The sequence below is a fragment of the Stegostoma tigrinum genome, chromosome 16 (assembly GCF_030684315.1).
Source record: "Stegostoma tigrinum isolate sSteTig4 chromosome 16, sSteTig4.hap1, whole genome shotgun sequence".
In the NCBI taxonomy this organism is placed as follows: Eukaryota; Metazoa; Chordata; class Chondrichthyes; order Orectolobiformes; family Stegostomatidae; genus Stegostoma; species Stegostoma tigrinum.
Genome location: NC_081369.1, coordinates 67,777,934 through 67,804,243, shown reverse-complemented (window position 1 = coordinate 67,804,243; position 26,310 = coordinate 67,777,934). Strand labels below are relative to the sequence as shown.

The 26,310-nt window shown below is 50.5% G+C and overlaps 2 protein-coding genes across 2 annotated transcripts in view; one reads left to right on the top strand and one right to left on the bottom strand.

The window, feature by feature from the left end:
- Positions 1–13,585: 13,585 nt before the first annotated feature.
- On the top strand, positions 13,586–16,315 carry pdf (peptide deformylase, mitochondrial). The gene is made up of 2 exons (XM_059651565.1): positions 13,586–14,244; positions 14,824–16,315. Exons 1-2 carry the CDS (start codon positions 13,686–13,688, stop codon positions 14,979–14,981), a joined length of 717 nt encoding a protein of 238 aa, XP_059507548.1. The 5' UTR covers positions 13,586–13,685; the 3' UTR covers positions 14,982–16,315.
- A 1,136-nt stretch (positions 16,316–17,451) lies between these two features.
- Positions 17,452–26,310, bottom strand: part of LOC125459828 (vacuolar protein sorting-associated protein 4A) — a 60,526-nt gene continuing 51,667 nt past the window's right edge. The window contains exons 8-11 of the mRNA XM_059651828.1: positions 21,459–21,540; positions 21,146–21,365; positions 18,679–18,819; positions 17,452–17,902 (exon numbers count right to left, since the gene is read on the bottom strand). Coding sequence (XP_059507811.1) covers positions 17,801–17,902; positions 18,679–18,819; positions 21,146–21,365; positions 21,459–21,540 — 545 coding nt within the window. The 3' untranslated portion in view covers positions 17,452–17,800. The remainder of the gene's footprint in view (positions 17,903–18,678; positions 18,820–21,145; positions 21,366–21,458; positions 21,541–26,310) is intronic.

The window sequence follows — 26,310 nt, the reverse complement described above, 5'->3', positions numbered from 1 at the left end:
CCATATGCTTATCCAATGACGACTTAAATGTACCTAAAGTTGGTGAATCTACTACTATTGCAGGCAAAGCGTTCCATACCCTTACTACTGTCTGAGTAAAGAAACTACCTCTGACATCTGTCCTATATCTTTCACACCTCAACTTAAAGCTATGCCCCCTCGTGCTCGCCGTCACCATCCTAGGAAAAAGGCTCTCCCTATTGACCCCATCTAACCCTCTGATTATTTTATATGTCTCAATTAAGTCACCTCTCAACCTTCTTCTCTCTAATGAACACAGCCTCAAGTCCCTCAGCCTTTCCTTGTAAGACCTTCCTTCCGTACCAGGCAACATCCCAGTACATCTCCTCTGCACCCTTTCCAAAACTTCCACATCCTTCTTATAATGCGGTGACCAGAACTGTACGCAATACTCCAAGTGTGGCCGCACCAGAGTTTTGTACAGCTGCAGCAGAACCTCTTGGTTCCAGAACTCGATCCCTCTATTAATAAAAGCTAAAACACTGTATGCCTTCTTAACAGCCCTGTCAACCTGGGTGGCAACTTTCAAGGATCTGTGTACATGGACACCGAGATCTCTCTGCTCATCTACACTACTAAGAATCTTACCATTAGCCCTGTACTTTGCCTTCTGATTACTCCTACCAAAGTGCATCACCTCACACTTGTATGCATTAAACTCCATTTGTCACCTCTCAGCCCAGCTCTGCAGCTTATCTATGCCTTTCTGCAACCTACAGCATCCTTCATCACTATCCACAACTCCACCGATCTTAGTGTCGTCTGCAAATTTATAAAACAATCCTTCTAAGCCCTCATCCAGGTCATTTATAAAAATGACAAACAGCAGTGGACCCAACACCGACCCTTGCGGTACACCACTAGTAACTGGTCTCCAGGATGAACATTTCCCATCAACTACCACCCTCTGTCTTCTTTCAGCAAGCCAATTTCCGATCCAAACTGCTATTCCTCCCACAATTCCATTCCTCCACATTTTGTACAATAGCCTACTGTGGGGAACCTTATCGAATGCCTTGCTGAAATCCATATACACCACATCAACCGGTTTACTCTCATCTACCTGTTTGGTCACCTTCTCAAAGAGCTCAATAAGGTTTGTGAGGCACGGCCTTCCCTTTACAAAACCGTGCTGACTATCCATAAGCAATTTATTGTTTTCTAGATTATTATAAATCCTATCCCTTATAACCTTTTCCAACACTTTACCAACAACTGAGGTAAGGCTCACTGGTCGATAATTACCAGGGTTGTCTCTACTCCCCTTCTTGAACAGGGGAACCACATTTGCTATCCTCCAGTCGTCTGGCACTATTCGTGTAGACAATGATGAGTTAAAGATTAATGCCAAAGACTCGGCAATTTGCTCCCTGGCTTCCCAGAGGATCCTAGAATAAACCCCATCCGGCCCAGGGGACTTATCTATCTTCACACTCTGTAGGATTTCTAATACCTTTTCCTTGTGAACCTCAATCCCACCTAGTCTAGTAGCCTGTATCTCAGTATTCTCCTCGACAACATTGTCGTTTTCTAGAGTGAATACTGTTGAAAAATATTCATTTAATGCTTCCCCTATCTCCTCTGACTCCACACAGAACTTAGCACTACTATCCTTGACTGGCCCTAATCTGACTTTCGTCATTCTTTTATTCCTTAAATACCGATAGAAAGGCTTAGGGTTTACCCTGATCCTACCCGCCAACAACATCTCATGTCACCTCCTGGTTCTTCTGAGCTCTCTCTTTAGGTCTTTCCTGGCTAACTCGTAGTCCTCAGGTGCCCTAACTGACCTTTCGCATCTCATCCTAACATAAGCCTTCTTATTCCTCGTGACCAGAGATTCTACCTCCTTCGTAAACCACGGCTCCTGCACTCTACAGCTTCCTCCCTGCCTGACAGGTACATACTTATCTAGGTCACACAGGAGCTTTTCCTTGAATAAGCTCCACATTTCTAATGGGCCCATCCCCTGCAGTTCCCCATTCTATGCTCCCTAAATCTTGCCTCATCTCATCGTAATTGCCTTTCTCCCAGCTATGACCATGTAGCGGTCAGTATATACTGGTTGAGAGTGTAGGGGTCAGTGAGTAGGGGTCAGTGTGTAGTGGCTCAGAGTGTAGCGGTCAGTGTGTAGGGGTCAGTGAGAAGGGGGTCAGTGTGTAGCGGTCAGTGTGTATTGGGTCAGTGTGTAGGAGGTCAGTAAGTAGTGGTCAGAGTGTAGTGGTCAGTGAGTAGGGGGTCAGTGAGTAGGGGGTCAGTGAGTAGGGGGTCAGTGTGCAGGGGGTCAGTGAGTAGGGGCAGTGTGTAGGGGTCAGTGAGTAGGGGGTCAGTGTGTAGGGGTCAGTGAGTAAGGGGTCAGTGAGTAGGGGATCAGTGTGTAGGGGGTCAGTGAGTAGGGGCAGTGTGTAGGGGTCAGTGAGTAGGGGTTCAGTGTGTAGGGGGTCAGTGAGTAGGGGGTCAGTGTGTAGGGGTCAGTGTGTAGGGGGTTCAGTGTGTAGGGGGTCCAGTGTGTATGTGGTCAGTGAGTAGGGGTCAGTGTGTAGGGGGTCAGTGTGTAGGGGTCAGTGTGTAGGGGGTCAGTGAGTAGGGGTCAGTGCGTAGGGGTCAGTGAGTAGGGGGTCAGTGAGTAGGGGTCAGAGAGTAGGGGTCAGTGTGTAGGGGGTCAGTGTGTAGGGGTCAGTGAGTAGTTTTCAGTGAGTAGGGTGTCAGTGAGTAAGGGGTCAGTGAGCAGGGGGTCAGTGTGTAGGGGTCAGTGTGTAGGGGTCAGTGAGTAGGGGTCAGTGTGTAGGGGGTCAGTGAGTAGGGGTCAGTGTGTAGGGGTCAGTGTGTAGGGGTCAGTGTGAAGGGGGGCAGTGAGTAGGGGTCAGAGAGTAGGTATCAGTGTGTAGGGGGTCAGTGTGTAGGGGTCAGTGAGTAGTTTTCAGTGAGTAGGGGGTCAGTGAGTAGTTTTCAGTGAGTAGGGGGTGAGTGTGTAGTGGGTCAGTGTGTAGGGGGTCAGTGTGTAGCGGTCAGTGAGTAGGGGGTCAGTGAGTAGGGGGTCAGTGTGTAGGGGTCAGTGTGTAGGGGTCAGTTAGTAGGGGGTCAGTGTGTAGGGGTCAGTGTGTAGGGGTCAGTGTGTAGGGGGTCAGTGTGTAGGGGTCAGTGTGTAGTGGTCAGTGAGTAGGGGGTCAGTGAGTAGGGGGTCAGTGAGTAGGGGTCAGTGTGTAGGGGTCAGTGTGTAGGGGGTCAGTGTGTAGCAGTCAGTGAGTAGGGGGTCAGTGTGTAGGGGTCAGTGTGTAGGGGTCAGTGTGTAGTGGTCAGTGAGTAGGGGGTCAGTGAGTAGGGGGTCAGTGTGTAGGGGTCAGTGTGTAGGGGGTCAGTGTGTAGGGGGTCAGTGAGTAGGGGGTCATTGTGTAGGGGTCAGTGAGTAGGGGTCAGTGTGTAGGGGGTCAGTGTGTAGCAGTCAGTGAGTAGGGGGTCAGTGTGTAGGGGTCAGTGTGTAGGGGTCAGTGTGTAGTGGTCAGTGAGTAGGGGGTCAGTGTGTAGGGGTCAGTGTGTAGGTGGTCAGTGAGTAGGGGTCAGTGTGTAGGGGGTCATTGTGTAGGGGTCAGTGAGTAGGGGTCAGTCTGTAGGAGGTCAGTGAGTAGGGGTCAGTGTGTAGGGGTCAGTGTGTAGGGGGTCAGTGTGTAGGGGTCAGTGTGTAGTGGTCAGTGAGTAGGGGGTCAGTGAGTAGGGGGTCATTGTGTAGGGGTCAGTGAGTAGGGGTCAGTGTGTAGGGGGTCAGTGTGTAGCAGTCAGTGAGTAGGGGGTCAGTGTGTAGGGGTCAGTGTGTAGGGGTCAGTGTGTAGTGGTCAGTGAGTAGGGGGTCAGTGTGTAGGGGTCAGTGTGTAGGTGGTCAGTGAGTAGGGGTCAGTGTGTAGGGGGTCATTGTGTAGGGGTCAGTGAGTAGGGGTCAGTCTGTAGGAGGTCAGTGAGTAGGGGTCAGTGTGTAGGGGTCAGTGTGTAGGGGGTCAGTGAGTAGGGGTCAGAGAGTAGGGGTCAGTGTGTAGGGGGTCAGTGTGTAGGGGGTCAGTGTGTAGGGGGTCAGTGTGTAGGGGGTCAGTGAGTAGGGGCACAGTGTGTAGGGGTGAGTGAGTAGGGGTCAGTGTGTAGGGGTCAGTGTGTAGGGGGTTCAGTGTGTAGGGGGTCCAGTGTGTAGGGGGTCAGTGTGTAGGGGGTCAGTGTGTAGGGGGTTCAGTGAGTAGGGGTCAGTGTGTAGGGGGTCAGTGAGTAGGGGTCAGTGAGTAGGGGTCAGTGTGTAGGGGTCAGTGTGTAGGGGGTCAGTGAGTAGGGGTCAGTGTGTAGGGGTCAGTGTGTAGGTGGTCAGTGAGTAGGGGTCAGTGTGTAGGGGGTCATTGTGTAGGGGTCAGTGAGTAGGGGTCAGTGTGTAGGGGTCAGTGTGTAGGGGGTCAGGGAGTAGGGGTCAGAGAGTAGGGGTCAGTGTGTAGGGGGTCAGTGTGTAGGGGGTCAGGGAGTAGGGGTCAGTGTGTAGGGGTCAGTGTGTAGGTGGTCAGTGAGTAGGGGTCAGTGTGTAGGGGTCAGTGTGTAGGGGGTCAGTGAGTCGGGGTCAGAGAGTAGGGGTCAGTGTGTAGGGGGTCAGTGTGTAGGGGGTCAGTGAGTAGGGGCTCAGTGTGTAGGGGTCAGTGAGTAGGGGTCAGTGTGTAGGGGTTTCAGTGTGTAGGGGGTCCAGTGTGTAGGGGGTCCAGTGTGTAGGGGGTCAGTGTGCAGGGGGTTCAGTGAGTAGGGGTCAGTGTGTAGGGGGTCAGTGAGTAGGGGTCAGTGTGTAGGGGTCAGTGTGTAGGGGGTCAGTGAGTAGGGGTCAGTGTGTAGGGGTCAGTGTGTAGGTGGTCAGTGAGTAGGGGTCAGTGTGTAGGGGGTCATTGTGTAGGGGTCAGTGAGTAGGGGTCAGTGTGTAGGGGGTCAGTGAGTAGGCGTCAGTGTGTACGGGTCAGTGTGTAGGGGGTCAGTGAGTACGGGGTCAGTGAGTAGGGGTCAGTGTGTAGGTGTCAGTGTGTAGGGGTCAGTGTGTAGGGGTCAGTGAGTAGGGGGTCAGTGAGTAGGGGTCTGTGTAGGGGTCAGTGTGTAGGGGTCAGTGTGAAGGGGGTCAGTGAGTAGGGGTCAGTGTGTAGGGGTCAGTGTGAAGGGGGTCAGTGAGTAGGGTGTCCAGTGTGTAGGGGTCAGTGTGTAGGGGTCAGTGTGTAGGGTGTCCAGTGTGTAGGGGTCAGTGTGTAGGGGTCAATGTGTAGGGGTCACTGTGTAGTGGTCAGTGAGTAGGGGTTCAGTGAGTAGGGTTTAAGTGTGTAGGGGGTCAGTGTGTAGGGGTCAGTGTGTAGGGGTCAGTGAGTAGGGGGTCAGTGTGTAGGGGTCAGTGTGTATGGGTCAGTGAGTAGGGGTCAGTGTGTAGGGGTCAGCGAGTAGGGGGTCAGTGTGTAGCGGTCAGTAAGTAGTGGTCAGTGTGTAGGGGGTCAGTGTGTAGGGGGTCAGTGAGTAGGGGGCCAGTGAGTAGGGGTCAGTGTGTAGGGGGTCAGTGAGTAGGGGTCAGTGAGTACAGGTCAGTGTGTAGGGGGTCAGTGAGTAGGGGTCAGTGTGTAGGGGTCAGTGTGTAGGGGGTCAGTGAGTAGGGGTCAGTGTGTAGGGGTCAGTGAGTAGGGGTCAGTGAGTAGGGGTCAGTGTGTAGGGGGTCAGTGAGTAGGGGTCAGTGTGTAGGGGTCAGTGCGTAGGGGTCAGTGAGTAGGGGGTCAGTGAGTAGGGGCCAGAGAGTAAGGGTCAGTGTGTAGGGGGTCAGTGTGTAGGGGGTCAGTGTGTAGGGGTCAGTGAGTAGTTTACAGTGAGTAGGGTGTCAGTGAGTAGGGGGTCAGTGAGCAGGGGGTCAGTGTGTAGGGGTCAGTGTGTATGGGTCAGTGTGCAGGGGTCAGTGTGTAGGGGGTCCAGTGTGTAGGTGGTCAGTGAGTAGGGGTCAGTGTGTAGGGGGTCAGTGTGTAGGGGTCAGTGAGTAGGGGTCCAGTGTGTAGGTGGTCAGTGAGTAGGGGTCAGTGTGTAGGGGGTCAGTGTGTAGGGGTCAGTGAGTAGGGGTCAGAGAGTAGGGGTCAGTGTGTAGGGGGTCAGTGTGTAGGGGGTCAGGGAGTAGGGGTCAGTGTGTAGGGGTCAGTGTGTAGGTGGTCAGTGAGTAGGGGTCAGTGTGTAGGGGTCAGTGTGTAGGGGGTCAGTGAGTCGGGGTCAGAGAGTAGGGGTCAGTGTGTAGGGGGTCAGTGTGTAGGGGGTCAGTGAGTAGGGGCTCAGTGTGTAGGGGTCAGTGAGTAGGGGTCAGTGTGTAGGGGTTTCAGTGTGTAGGGGGTCCAGTGTGTAGGGGGTCCAGTGTGTAGGGGGTCAGTGTGCAGGGGGTTCAGTGAGTAGGGGTCAGCGTGTAGGGGGTCAGTGAGTAGGGGTCAGTGTGTAGGGGTCAGTGTGTAGGGGGTCAGTGAGTAGGGGTCAGTGTGTAGGGGTCAGTGTGTAGGTGGTCAGTGAGTAGGGGTCAGTGTGTAGGGGGTCATTGTGTAGGGGTCAGTGAGTAGGGGTCAGTGTGTAGGGGGTCAGTGAGTAGGCGTCAGTGTGTACGGGTCAGTGTGTAGGGGTCAGTGTGTAGGGGTCAGTGAGTAGGGGGTCAGTGAGTAGGGGTCTGTGTAGGGGTCAGTGTGTAGGGGTCAGTGTGAAGGGGGTCAGTGAGTAGGGGTCAGTGTGTAGGGGTCAGTGTGAAGGGGGTCAGTGAGTAGGGTGTCCAGTGTGTAGGGGTCAGTGTGTAGGGGTCAGTGTGTAGGGTGTCCAGTGTGTAGGGGTCAGTGTGTAGGGGTCAATGTGTAGGGGTCACTGTGTAGTGGTCAGTGAGTAGGGGTTCAGTGAGTAGGGTTTAAGTGTGTAGGGGGTCAGTGTGTAGGGGTCAGTGTGTAGGGGTCAGTGAGTAGGGGGTCAGTGTGTAGGGGTCAGTGTGTATGGGTCAGTGAGTAGGGGTCAGTGTGTAGGGGTCAGCGAGTAGGGGGTCAGTGTGTAGCGGTCAGTAAGTAGTGGTCAGTGTGTAGGGGGTCAGTGTGTAGGGGGTCAGTGAGTAGGGGGCCAGTGAGTAGGGGTCAGTGTGTAGGGGGTCAGTGAGTAGGGGTCAGTGAGTACAGGTCAGTGTGTAGGGGGTCAGTGAGTAGGGGTCAGTGTGTAGGGGTCAGTGTGTAGGGGGTCAGTGAGTAGGGGTCAGTGTGTAGGGGTCAGTGAGTAGGGGTCAGTGAGTAGGGGTCAGTGTGTAGGGGGTCAGTGAGTAGGGGTCAGTGTGTAGGGGTCAGTGCGTAGGGGTCAGTGAGTAGGGGGTCAGTGAGTAGGGGCCAGAGAGTAAGGGTCAGTGTGTAGGGGGTCAGTGTGTAGGGGGTCAGTGTGTAGGGGTCAGTGAGTAGTTTTCAGTGAGTAGGGTGTCAGTGAGTAGGGGGTCAGTGAGCAGGGGGTCAGTGTGTAGGGGTCAGTGTGTATGGGTCAGTGTGCAGGGGTCAGTGTGTAGGGGGTCCAGTGTGTAGGTGGTCAGTGAGTAGGGGTCAGTGTGTAGGGGGTCAGTGTGTAGGGGTCAGTGAGTAGGGGTCAGTGTGTAGGGGGTCAGTGAGTAGGGGTCAGTGTATAGGGGTAAGTGTGTAGGGGTCAGTGTGAAGGGGGGCAGTGAGTAGGGGTCAGAGAGTAGGTATCAGTGTGCAGGGGGTCAGTGTGTAGGGGTCAGTGAGTAGTTTTCAGTGAGTAGGGGGTTAGTGAGTAGTTTTCAGTGAGTAGGGGGTCAGTGTGTAGCGGTCAGTGAGTAGGGGGTCAGTGAGTAGGGGGTCAGTGTGTAGGGGTCAGTGTGTAGGGGTCAGTTAGTAGGGGGTCAGTGTGTAGGGGTCAGTGTGTAGTGGTCAGTGAGTAGGGGGTCAGTGAGTAGGGGTCAGTGTGTAGGGGGTCTGTGTGTAGCGGTCAGTGAGTAGGGGGTCAGTGAGTAGGGGGTCAGTGTGTAGGGGTCAGTGTGTAGGGGTCAGTTAGTAGGGGGTCAGTGTGTAGGGGTCAGTGTGTAGGGGGTCAGTGTGTAGGGGTCAGTGTGTAGTGGTCAGTGAGTAGGGGGTCAGTGAGTAGGGGTCAGTGTGTAGGGGGTCAGTGTGTAGCAGTCAGTGATTAGGGGGTCAGTGTGTAGGGGTCAGTGTGTAGTGGTCAGTGAGTAGGGGGTCAGTGAGTAGGGGGTCAGTGAGTAGGGGGTCAGTGAGTAGGGGGTCAGTGTGTAGGGGTCAGTGTGTAGGGGGTCAGTGTGTAGGGGGTCAGTGAGTAGGGGGTCAGTGTGTAGGGGTCAGTGTGTAGGGGTCAGCGAGTAGTGGTCAGTGAGTAGGGGCTAAGTGTGTAGGGGTCAGTGAGTAGGGGGTCAGTGAGTAGGGGGTCAGTGAGTCGGGGGTCAGTGTGTAGGGGGTCAGTGAGTAGGGTTCAGTCTGTAGGGGGTCAGCGTGTAAGGGTCACTGAGTAGGGGTCAGTGTCTAGGGGGTCAGTGAGTAGGAGGTCAGTGAGTAGGTGGTCAGTGAGTAGGTGGTCAGTGAGTAGGTGGTCAGTGAGTAGGGGTCAGTGTGTAGGGGTTCAGTGTGTAGGGGTCAGTGTGTAGGGGTCAGTGAGTAGGGGACAGAGAGTAGGGGTCAGTGAGTAGGGGGTCAGTGTGTAGGGGGTCAGTGTGTAGGGGGTCAGTGAGTAGGGGCACAGTGTGTAGGGGTGAGTGAGTAGGGGTCAGTGTGTAGGGGTCAGTGTGTAGGGGGTTCAGTGTGTAGGGGGTCCAGTGTGTAGGGGGTCAGTGTGTAGGGGGTTCAGTGAGTAGGGGTCAGTGAGTAGGGGTCAGTGTGTAGGGGTCATTGTGTAGGGGTCAGTGAGTAGGGGTCAGTGTGTATGAGGTCAGTGAGTAGGGGTCAGTGTGTAGGGGTCAGTGTGTAGGGGTCAGTGAGTCGGGGTCAGAGAGTAGGGGTCAGTGTGTAGGGGGTCAGTGTGTAGGGGGTCAGTGAGTAGGGGCTCAGTGTGTAGGGGTCAGTGAGTAGGGGTCAGTGTGTAGGGGGTTCAGTGTGTAGGGGGTCCAATGTGTAGGGGGTCCAGTGTGTAGGGGGTCAGTGTGTAGGGGGTTCAGTGAGTAGGGGTCAGTGTGTAGGGGGTCAGTGAGTAGGGGTCAGTGTGTACGGGTCAGTGTGTAGGGGGTCAGTGAGTACGGGGTCAGTGAGTAGGGGTCAGTGTGTAGGTGTCAGTGAGTATGGGTCAGTGTGTAGGGGTCAGTGAGTAGGGGGTCAGTGAGTAGGGGTCAGTGTGTAGGGGTCAGTGTGTAGGGGTCAGTGTGAAGGGGGTCAGTGAGTAGGGGTCAGTGTGTAGGGGTCAGTGTGAAGGGGGTCAGTGAGTAGGGTGTCCAGTGTGTAGGGGTCAGTGTGTAGGGGTCAATGTGTAGGGGTCAGTGTGTAGGGTGTCCAGTGTGTAGGGGTCAGTGTGTAGGGGTCAATGTGTAGGGGTCAATGTGTAGGGGTCACTGTGTAGGGGTCAGTGAGTAGGGGGTCAGTGAGTAGGGTTTAAGTGTGTAGGGGGTCAGTGTGTAGGGGTCAGTGAGTAGGGGTCAGTGTGTATGGGTCAGTGAGTAGGGGGTCAGTGTGTAGGTGTCAGTGTGTATGGGTCAGTGAGTAGGGGTCAGTGTGTAGGGGTCAGCGAGTAGGGGTCAGCGAGTAGGGGGTCAGTGTGTAGCGGTCAGTAAGTAGTGGTCAGTGTGTAGGGGGTCAGTGTGTAGGGGGTCAGTGAGTAGGGGGCCAGTGAGTAGGGGTCAGTGTGTAGGGGTCAGCGAGTAGTGGGTAAGTGTGTAGGGGGTCAGTGAGTAGGGGTCAGTGAGTACAGGTCAGTGTGTAGGGGGTCAGTGAGTAGGGGTCAGTGTGTAGGGGTCAGTGTGTAGGGGTCAGTGAGTAGGGGTCAGTGAGTAGGGGTCAGTGTGTAGGGGGTCAGTGAGTAGGGGTCAGTGAGTAGGGGTCAGTGTGTAGGGGTCAGTGAGTAGGGGGTCAGTGTGTAGGGGTCAGTGAGTAGGGGTCAGTGAGTAGGGGGCCAGTGAGTAGGGGTCAGTGTGTAGGGGTCAGCGAGTAGTGGGTAAGTGTGTAGGGGGTCAGTGAGTAGGGGTCAGTGAGTACAGGTCAGTGTGTAGGGGGTCAGTGAGTAGGGGTCAGTGTGTAGGGGTCAGTGTGTAGGGGTCAGTGAGTAGGGGTCAGTGAGTAGGGGTCAGTGTGTAGGGGGTCAGTGAGTAGGGGTCAGTGAGTAGGGGTCAGTGTGTAGGGGTCAGTGAGTAGGGGGTCAGTGTGTAGGGGTCAGTGAGTAGGGGGTCAGTGAGTAGGGGGTCAGTGAGTAGGGGTCAGTGTGTAGGGGTCAGTGAATAGGGGGTCAGTGTGTAGGGGGTCAGTGTGTAGGGGTCAGTGAAGAGGGGTCAGTGTGTAGGGGTCAGTGTGTAGGGGGTCAGTGAGTAGGGGGTCAGTGAGTAAGGGGTCAGTGAGTAGGGGTCAGTGAGTAGGGGTCAGTGAGTAGGGGGTCAGTGTGTAGGGGTCAGTGTGTAGGGGTCAGTGAGTAGGGGTCAGTGAGTAGGGGTCAGTGTGTAGGGGACAGTGAGTAGGGGTCAGTGTGTAGGGGTCAGCGAGTAGGGGGTCAGTGAGTAGGGGGTCAGTGAGTAGAGGTCAGTGAGTAGTGGTCAGTGAGTAGGGGTTCAGTGAGTAGGGGTCAGTGAGTAGGGGACAGTGTGTAGGGGACAGTGAGTAGGGGTCAGTGTGTAGGGGTCAGTGAGTAGGGGGTCAGTGAGTAGGGGGTCAGTGAGTAGAGGTCAGTGAGTAGTGGTCAGTGAGTAGGGGTTCAGTGAGTAGTGGTCAGTGAGTAGGGGGTCAATGTGTGGGGGTCAGTGTGTAGGGGGTCAGTGTGTAGGAGTCAGTGTGTAGGGGTCAGTGAGTAGGGCGTCAGCGTGTAGCGGTCAGTGAGTAGGGGGTCAGTGTGTAGGAGTCAGTGTGTAGGGGCTCAGTGTGTAGGGGGTCACTGAGTAGGGGTCAGTGTGTAGCGGTCAGTGAGTAGGGCGTCAGCGTGTAGCGGTCAGTGAGTAGGGGGTCAGTGTGTATGGGTCAGTGTGTAGGGGTCAGTGTGTAGGGGTCAGTGAGTAGGGGGTCGGTGAGTAGGGGGTCAGTGTGTAGCGGTCAGTGAGTAGGGGTCACAGTGTAGGGGTCAGAGAGTAGGGGTCAGTGTGTAGGGGGTCAGTGTGTAGGGGTCAGTGTGTAGGGATCAGTGTGTAGGGGGTCAGTGAGTAGGGGTCAGTGTGTAGGGGTCAGTGTGTAGGTGGTCAGTGAGTAGGGGTCATTGTGTAGGGGTCAGTGAGTAGGGGTCAGTGTGTAGGGGGTCAGTGTGTAGGGGGTCAGTGAGTCGGGGTCAGAGAGTAGGGGTCAGTGAGTAGGGGGTCAGTGAGTAGGGGCTCAGTGTGTAGGGGTCAGTGAGTAGGGGTCAGTGAGTAGGGGTCAGTGTGTAGGGGTCAGTGAGTAGGGGTCAGTAAGTAGGGGGTCAGTGTGTAGGGGTCAGTGAGTAGGGGTCAGTGAGTAGGGGTCAGTGAGTAGGGGGTCAGTGTGTAGGGGGTCAGTGTGTAGGGGTCAGTGAGTAGGAGTCAGTGAGTAGGGGTCAGTGTGTAGGGGGTCAGTGAATAGGGGTCAGTGTGTAGGGGTCAGTGTGTAGGGGGTCAGTGTGTAGGGGGTCAGTGAGTAGGCGGTCAGTGTGTAGGGGTCAGTGAGTAGGGGTCAGTGTCTAGAGGTCAGTGTGTAGGGGTCAGTGAGTAGGGGTCAGTGTGTAGGGGTCAGTGTGTAGGGGGTCAGTGAGTAGGGGGTCAGTGTGTAGGGGTCAGTGTGTAGGGGTCAGTGAGTAGGGGGTCAGTGAGTAGGGGGTCAGTGTGTAGGGGTCAGTGAGTAGGGGTCAGTGTGTAGGGGGTCAGTGTGTAGGGGTCAGTGAGTAGGGGGTCAGTGAGTAGGGGGTCAGTGTGTAGGGGTCAGTGAGTAGGGGTCAGTGAGTAGGGGTCAGTGAGTGGGGGTCAGTGAGTCGGGGTCAGTGTGTAGGGGGTCAGTGAGTAGGGGGTCAGTTAGTAGGGGTCAGTGAGTAGGGGGTCAGTGAGTAGGGGGTCAGTGTGTAGGGGGTCAGTGAGTAGGGGGTCAGTGTGTAGGGGTCAGTGTGTAGGGGTCAGTGTGTAGGGGTCAGTGAGTGGGGGTCAGTGAGTGGGGGTCAGTGAGTAGGGGGTCAGTGTGTAGGGGGTCAGTGAGTAGGGGGTCAGTGTGTAGGGGTTAGTGAGTAGGGGTCAGTGAGTAGGGGGTCAGTGTGTAGGGGTCAGTGTGTAGGGGTTAGTGAGTAGGGGTCAGTGAGTAGGGGGTCAGTGTGTAGGGGTCAGTGAGTAGGGGTCAGTTTGTCGGGGTCAGTGAGTAGGGGTCAGTGTGTAGGGGTCAGTGAGTCGGGGTCAGTGTGTAGGGGGTCAGTGAGTAGGGGGTCAGTTAGTAGGGGTCAGTGAGTAGGGGGTCAGTGAGTGGGGGTCAGTGAGTGGGGGTCAGTGAGTCGGGGTCAGTGAGTAGGGGTCAGTGTGTAGGGGTCAGTGAGTGGGGGTCAGTGAGTGGGGGTCAGTGAGTAGGGGGTCAGTGTGTAGGGGGTCAGTGAGTAGGGGGTCAGTGTGTAGGGGTTAGTGAGTAGGGGTCAGTGAGTAGGGGGTCAGTGTGTAGGGGTCAGTGAGTAGGGGGTCAGTGTGTAGGGGTCAGTGTGTAGGGGTTAGTGAGTAGGGGTCAGTGAGTAGGGGGTCAGTGTGTAGGGGTCAGTGAGTAGGGGTCAGTGTGTCGGGGTCAGTGAGTAGGGGTCAGTGTGTAGGGGGTCAGTGAGTGGGGGGTCAGTGAGTAGGGGGTCAGTGTGTAGGGGTCAGTGCGTATGGGTCAGTGCGTATGGGTCAGTGTGTATGGGTCAGTGCGTATGGGTCAGTGCGTATGGGTCAGTGCGTATGGGTCAGTGTGTATGGGTCAGTGAGTAGGGGGTCAATGTGTGGGGGTCAGTGTGTAGGGGTCAGTGTGAAGGGGGTCAGTGAGTCGGGAGTCAGTGTGTAGGGGGTCAGTGAGTGGGGGGTCAGTGAGTAGGGGGTCAGTGTGTAGGGGTCAGTGAGTAGGGGTCAGTGAGTAGGGGGTCAGTGTGTAGGGGGTCAGTGAGTCGGGAGTCAGTGTGTAGGGGGTCAGTGAGTGGGGGGTCAGTGAGTAGGGGGTCAGTGTGTAGGGGTCAGTGAGTAGGGGTCAGTGAGTAGGGGTCAGTGTGTATGGGTCAGTGTGTATGGGTCAGTGAGTAGGGGGTCAATGTGTGGGGGTCAGTGAGTAGGGGGTCAGTGAGTAGGGGGTCAGTGTGTAGGGGTCAGTGAGTAGGGGTCAGTGAGTAGGGGTCAGTGTGTATGGGTCAGTGTGTATGGGTCAGTGAGTAGGGGGTCAATGAGTGGGGGTCAGTGAGTAGGGGGTCAGTGAGTAGGGGGTCAGTGAGTAGGGGTCAGTGTGTGGCCCGGCCCGGGGCGCTGCCCTCCCTTTCCCCGGGGGTAGGTGCCTGGGTGTGGACGGGCGGTGCAGCTGAAGCCGCGCTCTCTCCTGCGGCCGCCTCCCGCGATGCTGCCTGTTTGGCGGTGGATCCTCCGGGCCCCGCGCCTTTCGAGCTGGGAGCTGGCGGCCTGTGGAGGCCGGGCCTTGGGGCGGTGCGGCCCCGGAAGACCTTACAGCCAGAAGCAGCGGAGTTTTTGGGCGTTTATACGGCGCCGGCTCCGGGGCCCTCCGGTTCCCCCGTTCCCTCGGCCTTGCCTGGTCGGGGAGCCGGTCCTGCGGGCTCGGGCTGCGCCGGTAGCTGCCGCCGAGGTGACAGGCCCCGAGGTGCAGCGGCTGGTGTCGGCCCTGGTCCGGACGATGCGGAGGCTCGGGGCCCTGGGACTGAGCGCACCGCAGCTCGGTGTCCCGCTCCAGGTGATGGTGCTCGAGGTGACGGAGCAGATACTCGAGGCCGAGGCTCCGGCCGCCCGCCAGGCCCGGGACATGGTCGCTGTCCCGCTCCGGGTCTTCATTAACCCCCAGCTCCGGGTGATCGACTCCAGAACCGCCGTGTGGCCGGAGGCCTGTCACAGTGTCCCGGGGTACGCTGCCTGTGTGCCCCGGTACCGGGCGGTGGAGGTGACAGGTCCGCCGGGGTCGGGGTCGCGGGGGGGGGTGAGGGTCGGGGTCGCGGGTGCGGGAAGGGGGTGAGGTTCGGGGTCGCGGGTGCGGGAAGGGGGTGAGGGTCGGGGTCGCGGGTGCGGGAAGGGGGTGAGGGTCGGGGTCGCGGGAAGGGGGTGAGGGTCGGGGTCCCGGGGGGGGTGAGGGTCGGGGTCGCGGGTGCGGGAAGGGGGTGAGGGTCGGGGTCGCGGGTGCGGGAAGGGGGTGAGGGTCGGGGTCGCGGGAAGGGGTGAGGGTCGGGGTCGCGGGTGCGGGAAGGGGGTGAGGGTCGGGGTCCCGGGGGGGGGTGAGGGTCGGGGTCGCGGGTGCGGGAAGGGGGTGAGGGTCGGGGTCGCGGGTGCGGGAAGGGGGTGAGGGTCGGGGTCGCGGGTGCGGGAAGGGGGTGAGGGTCGGGGTCGCGGGGGGGTGAGGGTCGGGGGTCGCGGTGGGGGTGAGGGTTAGGGTCAGGGTCGCGGGTGTTGGTGGATTCAGCGAAGGGGCGGAAGGGGGCACCTCCACCTTCAGCCTCCCCCCGTCCTCAGCGATGTCTGTCACCTGTCCCCAGGTCTGGATGAACGTGGTGAGGCCGTTTCCTGGCGAGCCTCAGGTTGGGCTGCACGGATCCTACAGCACGAAATGGACCATTTAAATGGGCAGCTATACATCGACAAAATGGACAGTACAACCTTTGAGAATCTGCACTGGATGGAAGAGAATGACTGAGGTAGATGACGGCTAAACTTACGTTGCAAAGGCACTGGTCACATCCCCCGCAGCTCATGAAACAAGCTCACAGTTAACAAGGGAACCGCAAGATCCCTAATATAACATCTGTTTTAGTTGTTCTGGTGAACATTCACAAGGATACTGGATAAAATTTAAAATGCAACACGAGACAGTAGCACAACCTCAGGAATGCCTTAAACCTATTGTAAAACTGATAAAACTTTAATGCAATTCAAATCATCACCACAAGTTAGGGATTCTATGATTCTTCTTTCAAGATGTGTCTGAGAGCATTGACACGTGGGATTACTGTCCTTTCCTGGAAACTTGCAGACTCTTCAATCGAGTTTAAATTTAAATTGTGACTGCACCTGATACCCAAAGAATTTGGAAGTTCAGCCTGGTAGATAGAGGATTAACTTCAAGTTTGGGTGGTAGATGACCCTCTGGAATACTCTGGTCCCATGAGTTGCTGCAGTCGGTCATGGTCACCCCATTTAAATATGTAACAATTCACAATTACTGAGCAATAAACATAGATGCCACCTGCTGCTCACCTTGTACAGTGCTTTAAATTGCTGGCCAATGCTAGAAATGAATTTGAACTCAAGGTTGAGAACTGTATTGAACCCGTACCGGCACTTTAGTAGACAAAGAAAATAATTTCACCATCCTGTTGTTTCTGCATCTGATTGTTTCAGCTGCCTCATGTTGGAAAGTGGGACCAGGGTAGATTTCAGGTAGCTGATGGGCCAAAGGGCCTCTTGTATGGTATGATTCTATGATTAAACCATTCTTTTTGTCAAGTACTTCAATCTCAACCCTGTACAAAATTTGAACTCTGTATTTAAATTGAAACTTCACCTGTGTTCTCCCAAATGTGTTACTTCCTACAGTGCAACTGTCTCGCCATTCCACTACCCTGACTATCTCTTCCTATGTGTTAGAAATACCATTGTTCATGAGACCAAAATTACAGTTTGTGTAATTGTACACAGCCAGTTGTATACATTATCAGAATCCAAATAGTCTATATTCAGAGAAAAAGCAGGATCCAGCACCTACCTTGGGGCTGAATTCTTCAGTTCAACTTAATTTTACATCACTTCATCTTGTATTAAGTGGCAGAATTTTGCTACCAACGTCTTTGTAAGAAACCTTATCAAACATCTAAATTCCACACCTACAGCATTCCTTTTCATCTAACTGTTCAGGGCTGTGAAAAGAATTGTCAGACATGACTTGCTTTTAATGCGTCTGCTGTACCTTTGCATTTAAAATGTAGTATGCATAATTAAAGATAACAATTTAACAGTTTTCACCTCAAATAAGCTGGCTTTAATTATTTCTTGTCCTCTTCGTGAAAATGGGTGCTGCTTTTTTATTGGAAGTGATGACGGGTTCAATATGAACTGCCAGCACTGAGGTTTTAAGTTTTATGCTAGTTATTATGTGGTACATAAACTGGACACCACTGTCTAGTTAAGGCTGCCATATCAGAGATAGCATGAACTGCAGATACTGGAGTAAGGATCGATGCAGTGTGGAGCTGGAGAAATACAGCAGGTCAGGCAGCAGAGGAGTAGGAGAGTCGATGTTTCGGGCCTAGACCCTTCATCAGGATGAAACGTCGACTCTCCTACTCCTCTGCTGCCTGACCTGCTGTGTTCTTCCAGCTCCGCACAGTGTCACCTTAGGCTGCCAAATGATGGGCTCACATCTTGTCCTGAAAGTACCTTTAACAGAATAGCTAAAAATAAAAATTTAACACAATACATGGTATTAGAGTAAATGACCAGATGATGGTTCTCACCAGCAGTTTAAGAGGAACAAAGACAGGTACATGGGTTTTAGGAGTGAATTCTCTTATCCCATTCTAGTTTATTCTTCTGTGACCTTGACATCTTTAAGATATGTGCCCACAAATGAATACAATACTCCTGCTGAGGCCTCAATGATTTTTAAAATTTAACAATTTCACACTACTCCAGCACCAATAAGGGATTTCGCTCCCTCCTCTTATGTTCCAAAGAGTTACAGAAGTGTTCACATGACCAATCATTCAGAGTCCTACAGAGCATGGCTTGTCCATTGTAACACTGGTATCATTCTGCATTGCACTTCCCGCTGGGTGAGATTACCATGAAGGTCCCACCTTCTCAATTTTGCTCCTCGCCTGAGGTGTAGTTAAACTCGCCACCAGTCTAAGGAGAGAGGAGCCTATGGTCCTCTGGGATTATAGTGACTTCATCTTTACAACACTCAATCTGAAATACGCCAACTTCAAAATTTAATCATAATGTGTTAAAACCAATCATAAATAACAGTCTAACTGTTGAATAAATACATTCTCCTCTTCTTCATTCCCATAGGCTGGCTAATGATAGCAGCCTTCGAAATCTTCATTCAATGACACTGCTCGATGAGGAACAAACCTGGCCAGAAAAAAAGACCTGTGAAACCTTAGTTGTGAACAGGGATCAGCAAGAGATCGATGTTTTATTTAAGGCTCTCAATCAGTGAATAAAGGAAATCTCAGAATCTTTTACAGAATCGGGGAAAGAGTTCAAGCCACATGTCTGTTTCCTGAGCTCTGTAAGGAGTGCAAAGTTCATGCTGGGATATATCTGCTTGAAACCTGGTTACTAATTAACGGCACAAAATCTTCAGCAAAACAAAATCAGCTTTTCCTAAAATAGGCAAATGATGTGGCAGCATCTGGGAGGTGTGTTAAGTTTCTCAGCTTCAGACTGTACAATTCCTTGTGATTTCAGAAATAAGGAACAACTGGAAGAGCAAGGAGATTAATAGAAGGCTCAGCCTTCCTGCCCAAAGTCTTCTGTAAATTTCTTCACTTTATTAAGATCCTCAGCATTGACAGTAGGTCGAGTGGTTGCCAGTGAGCGAAGCATGTCAGACTGGAAAGAATGAACAGGGTTCAGAAGTTAGAAGCCAAACGAGAGCACAAAATGGGTAACAGACAGGTGGTGCATGCATAACTTAACCTGATCTACAAGTGCCTCCTACACTAACAGTAGCAGACTTTAGAATGACAGTGATCCAGTAGGAAAACAAACAGACTCCTTGAGACACATTCCAGCCTCAAGCTGTGGTTTCTCCAAGCCCTGGTCCTCAGCACTCAGATGCCACACCAGGAGCAGTGAATGAACCAGGAGTCTCAAGCTGCCCTTGGAAGAATCTGGGTCTGATAGAAGCCAGACATCCAATAAATCACAGCATAAGTATTGCACAGGGTGGGAGTGTGGTGGTGGGCGCAGAGACAAAGCGAGAGAGAGAGGAGGCAAAAAAAAACTTTTTTGGGTTTGATTATTCTGCATCACAGCCCAAGGCAGGAGATGAGCTGCTGCTCATACATCTGTTCCGAAACTGAGCCATGGAGCAGCAAAATAATTCTCCAACCCATACAGACAGCACGAAACCGAGAGCGAGCGCACACACACACGCACACACACGAGTACTGGACATGCGTGTGTAGAATGAAATTACTCCAGCCTGACAGCCAAACTTTCGCAAGCGTTGCTCTGGGCAAAATATTGTTCTGCTACTAAGATAACTAAAGGTTCAACTGATGGAAGCATAGAAAATGCCTCAGACCAAACAACTTTATCTCCTATATTGCAGCTTTACTAGCACACTGATATAAGGCGGCAGCACAAAAACAAGCAGAATTTACCATGCAAACCACAGGCTCCAGTAGCTTATCACTGGGAACATCCACCCATGTCATCTCGATGGCAGCTGGGTCTCCAGGGGAGCACGGTGTTAAAAGGTCATCCACTATGACATTTGGATTTGTTCTGGATGGACCTCGAATCTGGAGGAAAAAAAATCAAATAGTCAATGATATATTGTCCTGTAAAACTTATAGGCAAACACCTCAATCCTCTTGAAATGATCCTATTTTGTGAATCTGAGCAACACTATTAAGACACTCGCCAATTATCTCAAGCATATTTGGTTTGCTTTCTCAGCCAATCATCTTATTCATTGATTCCTTAGTGACAGAGAATTTAAGAAGATTCACAAATGCAGACCGAAAAAATTTCTTGTCTCAGTCCTGAATGATCAACCCCTTATCCTGAGAAACAAGTAGTGATTATGGTTTATTATGAATAACATTAGCCAGTAAAAATCAAATAAGACAAACACAATCACCCACACAGCATTTCAAGCTGGGTAGAGGAAAGAAAAAGTCATTTTAAAAATAGTATCTTGAGATGTTGTCAATGCATGGCTGATATTGCTGTGTGAATAATTATGATCCCAACACTGACCCCTGCAGAACGCTCAGAATCCCTACACTGTAGTAGCAGGCCATTCAGACAATCCAGTCCACACCAACCCTGCAAAGAGCATTCCACCGAGAACTACCCTGTCCCTGCAACCCTGCATTTCCTATGGCTCATCCACCCAGCCTACACATCCCTAGACTGTGGGAGGAAACCAGAGCACCAGGAAGAAACTCACGGACAGGGGAGCACGTGCAAGTCCACACAGACAGTCACTTGAGGGTGAAATCAAATCCAGGTCCCTAACACTGTGAGGCAGCGGTGCTAATCAATGAGCCTGTATGCTTCCCCGCACATCTCCTAGGTCTCTGGATTACCAGCCCAACGAGAATACATTTTGATAGGCCTGTTGCTAAAACCGCCACAGCTGACAATTGATGAAATGTGCTCTCATTTTTAATCTTGAAGGAATCACAAGAGCAGCCCCTCACCTGACGTCAGTTTGCCCCCTAATCCAGTCCAGACTTCATCTTCCATTTCCCCGGTTTCTTGCAGCTTCCACTCCCCGTGCAAAGCATTCCCCCAACCACAACCCACTAGCCCTTCTCACCCTCCAGGAGGCCTGTGATTTAGCTCGAAGTTCAATTGCTCATCTCTTTAGTAAACCAGGCTTCACGTTCCTGTTCGTCCAACACACTGTCACTGCTTGAATAACTCTACTCGTTCCTGGTTGCCATCCTGAAAAAAAAACCCTTGATCCCCACTCTCTGTATTCTGCCAGTCACCGATCCTCTATCCATGGCAGTACCTGGTCCCTAACATCATGGGGTCTGATCTCACTTAGCAGCCTCCTGTGTGGCACCTGGTCAAAGACTTTCTGCAAACCTAAACACATCATGTCCACTGGCTCTACAATGGCTAACTTGCTGGTTAATTCCTCAAATTATCTCATCACAAAAGGAATATCACTTAGTTTGCTTTAACCCTTTTAAAATACCTGCAAAAACTTCCATTTGTTGTACACTCCTAGCTAGCTTCCCCTCAATTTCTTAACGTTTTAGTCATTCTTTGGCACTTTCAATATTCTGACAAAACATGTAACCTGCTACTTCAGCAATTTATGCTTTTCCCTTTTAATTGACATTTTCTGTAATTTCTTTAGTTAACTACTTGCAGGTGGGTCCTGCATTTCGATTTCCTCTGTTTTGTAGGAATATATTTACTTTGAGTATTCTGAAATATCCCCTTAAATGTCTTCCACTGCGTTTCTAGCAATCGATTTCTTCACCTACTCTTTCAGCTAGGTCAGCTTTCATATAGGTCTTATTTATGCTTACAATAATACTCTTTGACCCAATCTTCTCCCTTTCAAACTGGACATAATATCATTATGTGTGGTTGCTGCTACGTAGGGGTAGCCTAACTCAGATCATTAATTAATCCTGCCACATTACACAATGCCAAATTGAATACTACCTGCTTTGTAATCAGTTCCAAAATTTGCTCCAAGAAATCTTCCAACAGAATTCTATGAACTCTTTGCCTAGCCTTCTCTAGCCAATCTGGTTTTTCCAGTTCATATAGATTAAAATTACTAGTGACTTAAGAGAAATTCGGAGATTTACATATACATATTAATCAATTAAAACCTCCTGTTTTAAGATTTAACAGCATCTTAAGTTTGTTTAATACATCCTCCTCATTTGTGTGGCCCTTTGATCTTTTACTTACAAATTCTGTGTCTGATACTTCCTCTCTCACTAACCCTGAAGGAGTAAGACTGCAAAAAGCTTGTGTTTTCATATAAACCTGTTGGACTATTATCCGGTGTCGTGAGACTTCTGACATTACCAGTGGGACGCTTAACCTTTGAAGGAGGTTGTAATTACCAACAAAACACTGAGCACTTACCTTTTTAAAATGGGTTGCTGATTGCACTTTCCGGACCGGCTGCATTAATGCATCTCGGACAATTATACAGATGTCTGCGCCAGAATATCCCTCAGTTTTCCTGCCTAGTTCCCTGAAGTCTGCCTCAGTCAGGCAATGAGGAGTTGTGCCCAGGTGTAGTTTAAACATGTGGACTCTTGCTGGTTCCTCTGGCAATGGGATGTAAATTCGTTTCTCAAACCTTAACACAAACAATAAAGGAACTTCTAAATTATTTCACACAACCAAATAAACTATAATAATCTGTATGATGTAGCATAATCTTAAATCTGACCTCCTCCTAATGGCAGAATCCAGCACCCATGGGATGTTTGTTGCTCCCAAAACCAAGATTCCATCACTACTATTCCCAACACCTGAAGATGGAGAAACAGGTTACTTTCAAACCAGTTTTAGAGATAATAGGAACTGCAGATGCTGGAGAATCCGAGATAACACAGTGTAGAACTGGATGAACACAGCAGGCCAAGCAGCATCATAGGGGCAGGAAAGCTGATGTTTCGGGCCTAGACCCTTCTTCATAAGTTTCTGAAGGAGGGTCTAGGCCCGAAACGTCAGCCTTCCTGCTCCTATGATGCTGCTTGGCCATTTTCAAACTAGACACGGAGTGAACCTCTGGAACCCCAAATACACAGTAATCAGCATACATCATACAAAATAGGAGGGAGACCATTCAGATCCTAAAACTTTCTCACCATTTGTTAAGATAATGGCTGATGTTTGCGTCCCAAATGCCACATTACCAAGTTAGTTACCCTTACATTTTTGACAGGCAAGGGAATGGATCTACCTGTCTTAAACAATACTGCATCCAGCACTTTGATACAGACAGTTAAAAAGCCGCACATTTCAGCAAACAATTTCCTGTTTTTTTATGTCTTAAAAGGCAATGATGTGGAGGTACCGGCGTTAGACTGGGGCAGACAAGGTCAGAAATCATTTTATAAATGATTTTATAAATTTCTACTTTATAAATAAAACCAGTCTGACTCCAAACCAAAGCACAGATTCTAAACAAGGCCTCAAACATAACATGGAATATCTGACCTAAAATGTCACCTCTTCTTTACACTAATAATACCTGTAAGTTCTCTCGGGGCAGTGATTTGAAAGAAGTTCAGGCATTTACATATACATATTAATCAATTAAAACCTCCTAACTGAGTCAAGACTTAACAGCATCTTAAGGGTCATTCAATACATCCTCATCAGTTGTGTGACCCTTTGATTTTTTACTTATAAATCGTGTTCTGTATGTTTCTCTCTTACTTCACCTGATGAACGGGCTGTGCGCCGAAAACTTCTATTTACAAATAAGTTTGTTGGGACTATAAGCTGGTGTCATGTGATTTTTGACCATGTCTTAAAAGGGCAATCTTTAATTTTAAAATAGTGACTCCCAATTCTGGGTTCACCCACAAGAAGCAACAACCTCTCCACAACCACCTCATTAGGATTATTCAGAATCTTATAAAATTAAATAAAATCATGCCTGAATCTTCTAAACTCATGCGAAAACAGCCCAGTCTATCCAATCTTTCTTTGTAAGAGAACCTGCTCTTTCCAGATGATATCAATGTAGTAAACCTCATCTGAAGCCCCACCAAATGCTTACGTGCTCTCTTAGAGAAGGCCACCAAAATTGCACACAGTATTCAAGATCTGGCCTCATTAATGTCCTGAATGAATGAAGTATAATGAGCCTACTTAGATATTCAACATTTACCTTCATTAGTTAGAGCTTTGGGTACAAGAGTTGGAACTTCATGCTACAGCTTTACAGGTCACTGGTGAGGCCACACTTGGAGTACTGTGTGCAATTCCAGGCACCCTGCTATAGGAAGGAGGTTACTAAAATGCAATGGGGGCAAAAAAGATTTACAATGTCCTTTCCTGAGATTGGAAGGATTAAGTCGTAAAGAGAGGCTAAAGAGTCTGGGACTGTTTTTTTAATCTGCAGCATAGGAAGCTGTGGGGTGACCTTCTGGTGGGTTATAAAATTTTCAGGGGCATAGTTAAATAGCCAAATTCCCCAGGGTAGGGCAGTCCAAAACTAAAGGGCACAGGTTTAAGGTGAGAGGGGAAAGATTTAAAAGGGACTGGAGTGGCAATATTTTCCACACTGAGGGTTGTGTGTAAATGGAACTAGCTGCCAGAGGAAGCAGTAGAGGTGGACACAGTTACAACACTTAAAAGACATTTGGACAGGCACATGAATTTACAGGGATATCGGCCAAACGCAGACATATGGGACAAGTTCAGTTTAGGAAACCTGGTCAGCTTGGACGAGAAGGCCTGAAGGGCCTGTTTCCAGGTTGTATGACTCTTATAGTTTCTTCCATAATAAAGAATTGAATTCTGTAATCCTTTGAGATTACATGCTGTACCAGAACTCTACCGCTTGTACCTCATGCTCTAGAATGTCCAGACTTTTCTGCATCTCAGAACTCATTAGCTGTTCACTGTTTAGATAAAACTCTACATTTTTGTTCTTCTTGCTAAAGTTAAACACAATATTATTTACAAGTTATCTTTTAGTCTGCACACTTCCTGTTCATTGGATTAAGATATGCAGAAAGGCAAAGATGAGCCAATCAATAACTTGGAAAATTGATACTGACTCATCCACTCAAAATGAACAAATAACTTCAGGTGGATTCGCCATGCTAAATTGCCCATACTATCTAGGGATGTGTAAATTAGGTGGATTAGCCATGAGAAGTGCACGGATAGAGTGGGACGGTGGGAGAGTGAGGGGTGGGGAAGAGTGTGGGTAGGATGCTTTTCGGACTCGTTGAGCTGAATGGCCTGTCTCCACGCTGTAGGGATTTTATGGAACTCAAGTTTCTCATTCCTGGAACCATTCCTGTAAACCTTTCCTACATTCACTCAAATGCCTTCAGATTCTTCTCCAAGTGTGGCACCTCGAACTGGATGCAACATTCCAGTTCCAATGTCTTGTACAAATCTAAAATAACTTCCTAGAGATGCCCCAATAATACAGTCTAGAATGTATGTTTCCCAAACTGCATTTACTACCTGCCTGATCTCTAACGATTTATGCACATTTACACTCAACTCCCCATTATCCTGTGATAATAGGAACTGCAGATGCTGGAGTACCTGAGATAACAAGGTGTAGAGCTGGCTGAACACAGCAGGCCAAGCAGCATCTTAACTTCAGCTTTCCTACTCCTGAGATGCTGCTTGGCCTGTGTTCATCCAGCTCTACGCCTTCTTATCCCCATTATCCTGTATCAACCTCACAATTGTATCTTTTAATGCCTGTCTGCGTTCTGTCTGTCAAAACAAAGCACCCGAGACTGAGAACATGCACTCTTCAAGACCAAAGGCAGTGTCGACATACTCCCAAATAGTTAACTCTCATCAAGAAATCATGGTCAAATGTGTTTCCATATGGAGATAATGGGAAGTGCAGATGCTGGAGAATCCAAGATAACAAAGTGTGAAGCTGGATGAACACAGCAGGCCAAGCAGCATCTCAGGAGCAAAAAAGCTGACGTTTCAGGCCTAGACCCTTCCTCGATACGTCAGCTTTTGTGCTCCTGAGATGCTGCTTGGCTTGCTGTGTTCATCCAGCTCAACACTTTGTTATCCTGTGTTTCCATATGGTTTTAATTTATTTCAGCAATGAAACGATTACAAGTGACTACATATTAGAAAGTTCTCCATAACAACGGTTAAATTTATAAATATATGATCCATTGGAGTATCATCACTCATGACTATATAGAGAAGAATATTTCATTATTTCATTTTTTTAAACATCCTGTCCTTTGCATTTACATTAGCACTTTCTAATCTTCTGTATTAGTTTCATCTTTAAAGTACAATGGGTAACATGAATTTTTTATAAGCATTCAAACACAGCAGAAACAAAAACAAACATCTGTTAACAGATGGTGCTTAAAAAAAGCAAATGGTCAGTGATAAGTAAGTGCCTGATTTAATGGGAACTTCATCAGTTAAGCAGGCATTGAGACACAATGTGAACGCTGTCAATCTTTGGGAACAAACACAGAAGTTGCTGGAAAAGCTCAGCAGGTCTGGTAGCATCTGTGAACAGAAAAATCAAAGTTAACATTTTGGGTCTGGTGACCCTTCCTCAGGACTGATCATAGCTGGGAAAACATTGTTTTATATGCAGAAAATAGGGAGGGGAATAAGGTAGGAAGTAAGTGATAGGATAGAGCCCGAAGAGGGGGAAGAGCAGTTGGATAGAAAAGGAGTTGATAATGATCTGGCTTGGAGGGTGAATAGCTATCATGGGGGACTGATAGTGACTAACAACAGGTAGCATCTAATGGCAGGCTACGTGATAACAAGGCTTAGTGTGTGGGGCACGGGGCTAGGACATGGGAGAGTTTGGCCCTAAAATTATTGAACTCAATATTGAGTCCGGAGGGCTGCAGGGTCCCCAAGCGGAAAACGAGGTTTTTTCCAGCTAGTGTTGAGGTTCACTGGAACATTGCAGCAAGCCAGAAACAGATGTTAGCCAGGGAACAGGGTGGTGTGTTAAAGTGGCAGGCAACTGGAAGATTTCAGTCTTTTTTTGCGAGCAGAACGTAGATGTTCTGCCAAGTGGTCACCCAGTCTACACTTCATTTCCCCAATGTAGAGGAGACCACATTGTGAGCAGCGAATGCAGTAGAGTAGATCCTGGACAGTGCAAGTGAAGTGTTGCTTCACCTGGAAGGAATGTTTGGGCCCTTGGATACTGGGGAGGGAGGAGGCAAATGGGAAGATGTTGCACCTTTGCCGGTTACAGGGGAAGGTGCTATGTGCCTTTGAGGGGGTACTGGGGGTTAGAGGAAATGTGGACCAGGATGTCCCAGAGGGACGTGGACAAGAGAGAGGAGGGGCATGTGTGTCTGGTGGTGGTATCTCACTGGAGGTGGTGGAAATGGCATCTGATGATGTGGATCCTGGTGGGATGGTAGCAAAGACAAGGGGAACCCTATCGCAGTTATGGGAGGGAAGAGAAGGGGTGAGGCCGGAAGTGTGGGAAATGGGTCGGACCTGGCTCAAGGTCTTGTTGACGACGGAGCTGGGAATCCTCAGTTGAGGAAGAAGGTGGACACGTCAGAGGCTCCCTTATTGAAGTT

Coding starts and splice junctions, on each gene's coding strand:
- pdf (XM_059651565.1), top strand. CDS start 13,686: ATGCTGCCTGTTTGGCGGTGGATCCTCCGGGCCCCGCGCCTTTCGAGC. Junction 14,245..14,823: donor CCGGGCGGTGGAGGTGACAG/GTCCGCCGGGGT, acceptor ACCTGTCCCCAG/GTCTGGATGAACGTGGTGAG.